The sequence below is a fragment of the Nerophis ophidion genome, linkage group LG26 (assembly GCF_033978795.1).
Source record: "Nerophis ophidion isolate RoL-2023_Sa linkage group LG26, RoL_Noph_v1.0, whole genome shotgun sequence".
Classification (NCBI taxonomy): Eukaryota; Metazoa; Chordata; class Actinopteri; order Syngnathiformes; family Syngnathidae; genus Nerophis; species Nerophis ophidion.
The window spans coordinates 5,610,916-5,615,915 of NC_084636.1; the positions used below are offsets into that span (position 1 = coordinate 5,610,916).

The 5,000-nt window shown below is 44.5% G+C and overlaps 1 protein-coding gene across 2 annotated transcripts in view; it reads right to left on the minus strand.

The window, feature by feature from the left end:
* slco2a1 (solute carrier organic anion transporter family, member 2A1) overlaps positions 1-5,000 on the minus strand; it is a 41,629-nt gene that overhangs the window by 24,836 nt on the left and 11,793 nt on the right. For both annotated transcript variants that reach the window (XM_061888425.1, XM_061888424.1), the window contains exons 2-3: positions 1,485-1,622; positions 1,102-1,264 (exon numbers count right to left, since the gene is read on the minus strand). In XM_061888425.1, the coding sequence (XP_061744409.1) occupies positions 1,102-1,264; positions 1,485-1,622 (301 nt within the window). The remainder of the gene's footprint in view (positions 1-1,101; positions 1,265-1,484; positions 1,623-5,000) is intronic.

Below are 5,000 nucleotides of genomic sequence, written 5' to 3' on the forward strand. Positions count from 1 at the left end.
TTGTAGGGATGATATAGCCACAGGCTTTTTCATCCCTCTGGCTGTTTTGCAGGGAAACCTGCGAAACAGGCTTGTAGGGATGATATAGCCAGAGGCTATTTTATCCCTACAAGCCAGAGGTATATTTCATCCCTACAAGCCTGTTTCGCAGGTTTCCCTGCTCGTAATCCCCTGACGTGCAAAAAAACTACGAAACAGGCTTGTAGGGATGATATAGCCAGAGGCTATTTCATCCCTACAAGCCTGTTTCGCAAGTTTCCCTGATCGTAATCCCCTGACGAGCAGGTAAAACTGCGAAACAGGCTTGTAGGGATGATATAGCCAGAGGGTATTTCATCCCTACAAGCCTGTTTCGCAGGTTTCCCTGCTCGTAATCCCCTGACGTGCAAAAAAACTGCGAAAACAGGCTTGTAGGGATGATATAGCCAGAGGCTATTTCATCCCTACAAGCCTGTTTCGCAAGTTTCCCTGATCGTAATCCCCTGACGAGCAGGTAAAACTGCGAAACAGGCTTGTAGGGATGATATAGCCAGAGGCTATATCATCCCTAAAAGCCTGTTAAGATGGTTTCCCTGATCGTAATCCCCTGACGAGCAGGTAAAACTGCGAAACAGGCTTGTAGGGATGATATAGCCAGAGGCCATTTCTTCCCTACAGGCTTGAAGGGATGATATAGCCAGAAGGTATTTCATCCCTACAAGCCTGTTTTGCAGGTTTCCCTGCTCGTCATCCCCTGACGAGCAGGGACACCATCTTAACAGGCTTTTAGGGATGATATAGCCAGAGGCTTTTTCTTCCCTACAGGCTTGTAGGGATGATAAAGCCAGAGGGTATTTCATCCCTAAAAGTGTAATCCCCTGACGAGCAGGGAAACCAGTTTAACAGTCTTATAGGGATGATATAGCCAGAGGCTATTTCATCCCTCTGGCTGTTTCGCTCATAATCCCCTGACGAGCAGGGAAACCAGCGAAACAGGCTTGTAGGGGATTGCGAGCATGGAAACCTGCGAAACAAGCTTGTAGGGATGAAATAGCCTTTGTGTTTTTGTATACAAAAAAATAAAAATATATAAAATTATAAATATATATAAACTGGTCTTACTCAGCAGGAGAGAGTCGTAGTCGTAGGGCTGGGACAGGAAGTGAGGCAAGGTCAGGATCAAGGCGCTGACGGCCATCAACACGCCGCCGATCCCGATGACGCGAGGGCGGTGAAGGCGGTTGCCAAAGTAGCTGAGGAAGACGATCAGCAGGCTGTTACTCACCTGGAGGACAGGTAGACATCGAGAAACAACATCAAGGTTGTGTCAAGGTGGAAAAGGATTTAAAAATGTGGAGTTTGAACCATTAGCAACATGCTAGTAGTTTATCAGCCTATGAGGCCTTCAGGGACCACCTGGGTGTAGGAATACTGCCAGCTTTCTGCTTTTGAACCTCCAGCCGCAGCCTGCCTTTGTGTGTGGCGTGACTAATGTGGGTTCCTACCTCGTGCAGGGAGGAGATCGTCCCCGAGGAGTAGCTGCTGAGGCCGTAGCGTCGCTCGATGGTGCTGATGGTGCTCTTGAAGTAGGAGCTGTAGAGCAGCTGGGAGAACTGCAGCAGCCCGTGACACAACACGAACACCTGGGGCAGCAACAACGCACGCAATCATGCAACACCATGCACAGAAATCCACAATGATGCAACACTACGCACAGAAAGACAATAATGCAACACTACGCACAGAAATCGACAGTGATGCCACACCACGCACAGAAATTGACAGTGATACCAAACCACGAACAAAAATAGACAATGATGCCAAACCACGCACAAAAAAATAAAATCGACAATGATGCAACACCATGCACAGAAATCAACAATGAGGCAACAACACGCACAGAAATCGACAATGATGCCACACCACGAACAAAAATCCACAATATGCCACACCATGAACAAAAATAGACAATGACGCCAAACCACGAACAAAAATAGACAATGATGCCAAACCACGCACAAAAAAATCGACAATGATTCAACACAATGCACAGAAATTGAGAATGATGCAACTCGACAATGATGCAACACCACGCACAGAAATCCACAATGATGCCCAACCACGCACAGAAATCCACAATGATGCCAAACCACGAACAAAAATAGACAATTACGCCAAACCACGAACAAAAATAGACAATGACGCCAAACCACGAACAAAAATAGACAATGATGCCACACCACGCACAGATAGACAATGATGCCACACCACGCACAGGAATCCACAATGATGCCACACCACGCACAGGAATCCACAATGATGCCACACCACGCACAGAAATCGACAGTGATGCCAAGCCACGAACAAAAATAGACAATGATGCCAAACCACGAACAAAAAAATCGACAATGATGCAACACAATGCACAGAAATCGACAATGATGCAACACCACGCACAGAAATCGACAATGATGCCAAACCACGCACCAAAAAAATCGACAATGATGCAACACCATGCACAGAAATCGACAATGATGCAACACGACAATGATGCAACTCCACGCACGGAAATTGACAATGATGCAACACCACGCACAGAAATCCACAATGATGCCACACCACGAACAAAAATATAGAATGATGCCAAACCACGAACAAAAATAGACAATGATGCAACACCATGCACAGGAATCGACAATGATGCAACACGACAATGATGCAACACCACGCACAGAAATCGACAATGATGCAACATCATGCATAGAAATCCACAATGATGCCAAACCACGCACAGAAATCCACAATGATGCAACACCACGCACAGAAATCGACAGTGATGCCAAACCACGAACAAAAATAGACAATGATGCCAAACCACGCACAAAAAGCAACACCACGCACAGAAATCCACAATGATGCCAAACCACGCACAGAAATCCACAATGATGCCACACCACGCACAGAAATCGACAGTGATGCCAAACCACGAACAAAAATAGACAATGATCCCAAACCACGCACAACAAAATCGACAATGATGCAACACCATGCACAGAGATCGACAATGATGCAACACGACAATGATGCAACACCACGCACAGAAATCGACAATGATGCAACATCATGCACAGAAATCCACAATGATGCCAAACCACGCACAGGAATCCACAATGATGCCAAACCACGAACAAAAATAGACGATGCCAAACCACGCACAGAAATCCACAATCATGCCAAAACACACAGAAATCCACAATGATGCAACACCACGTACAGAAATTCACAATGATGACAAGCCACACAGAAATCGACAATGATGTCAAGCCACAAACATAGACAATGATGCCAAACCACGCACAGAAATCGACAATGATGCAACACCACGCACAGAAATCGACAGTGATGCAACATTACGCACAGAAATCAACAATGATGCCAAACCACACACAGAAATCGACAGTGATATAACATTACACACAGAAATCGACAGTGATGTCAAACCCCGCACAGAAATCGACACTGATGCCAAACCATGCACGGAAATCGACAGTGATGCAAAACCACGCACAGAAGTCAAAAATGATACCTAACCGCGCAAAGAAATCGACAATGATGCAAACTAATGTACAAAAATCGACATTTATGCAAAACCGTGCATAAAAAACGACAATGATGCAAAACCATGCGCGGAAATCAACAATGGGGTAAAACCGCGCACAGAAATCGACAATGGGAAAAAAAACGCAAACAGAAATTGACACCGATGCAAACTGCGCAAAGAAATCGAGGAAACTTATCAAGGAGCTCTTTGTATTAGGTCCATCAGTGCTAAATATTATAAATGTATCACTTTCCTCGGGCACTGTTCCCCTAGCATTCAAAAAAGCGGTTATTCATCCTCTCCTTAAAAGACCTAACCTCGATCCTGACCTCATGGTAAATTACCGACCGGTGTCTCACCTTCTCTTTATTTCAAAAATCCTTGAAAAATTTTTTGCGGAGCAGCTAAATGAACACTTGGCGTCTAACAATCTATGTGAAACCTTTCATTCCGGTTTCAGGGCAAATCACTCCACGGAGACAGCTCTCGCAAAAATGACTAATGATCTATTGCTAACGATGGATTCTGATGCGTCATCTATGTTGCTGCTCCTCGATCTTAGCGCTGCTTTCGATACCGTCAATCATAATATTTTATTAGAACGTATCAAAACACGAATTGGTATATCAGACTTAGCCCTGTCTTGGTTTAACTCTTATCTTACTGATAGGATGCAGTGTGTCTCCCATAACAATGTGACCTCGGACTATGTTAAGGTAACGTGTGGAGTTCCCCAGGGTTCGATCCTTGGGCCTGCACTCATCAGCATCTACATGCTGCCGCTAGGTGACATCATACGCAAATACGGTGTTAGCTTTCACTGTTATGCTGATGACACCCAACTCTACATGCCCCTAAAGCTGACCAACACGCCGGATTGTAGTCAGCTGGAGGCGTGTCTTAATGAAATTAAACAATGGATGTCCGCTAACTTTTTGCAACTCAACGCCAAAAAAACGTAAATGCTGATTATCGGTCCTGCTAGACACCGACCTCTATTTAATAATACAACTTTTACATTTGACAACCAAATGATAAAACAAGGCGACTCGGTAAAAAATCTGGGTATTATCTTCGACCCAACTCTCTCCTTTGAGGCACACATTAAAAGCGTTACTAAAACAGCCTTCTTTCATCTCCGTAATATCGCTAAAATTCGCTCCATTCTGTCCACTAAAGACGCCGAGATCATTATCCATGTGTTTGTTACGTCTCGTCTCGATTACTGTAACGTATTATTTTCGGGTCTCCCCATGTCTAGCATTAAAAGATTACAGTTGGTACAAAATGCGGCTGCTAGACTTTTGACAAGAACAAGAAAGTTTGATCACATTACGCCTGTACTGTATATACCTTTATATACATATATACATACATATATACCTGTACTGGCTCACCTGCACTGGCTTCCTGTGCACTT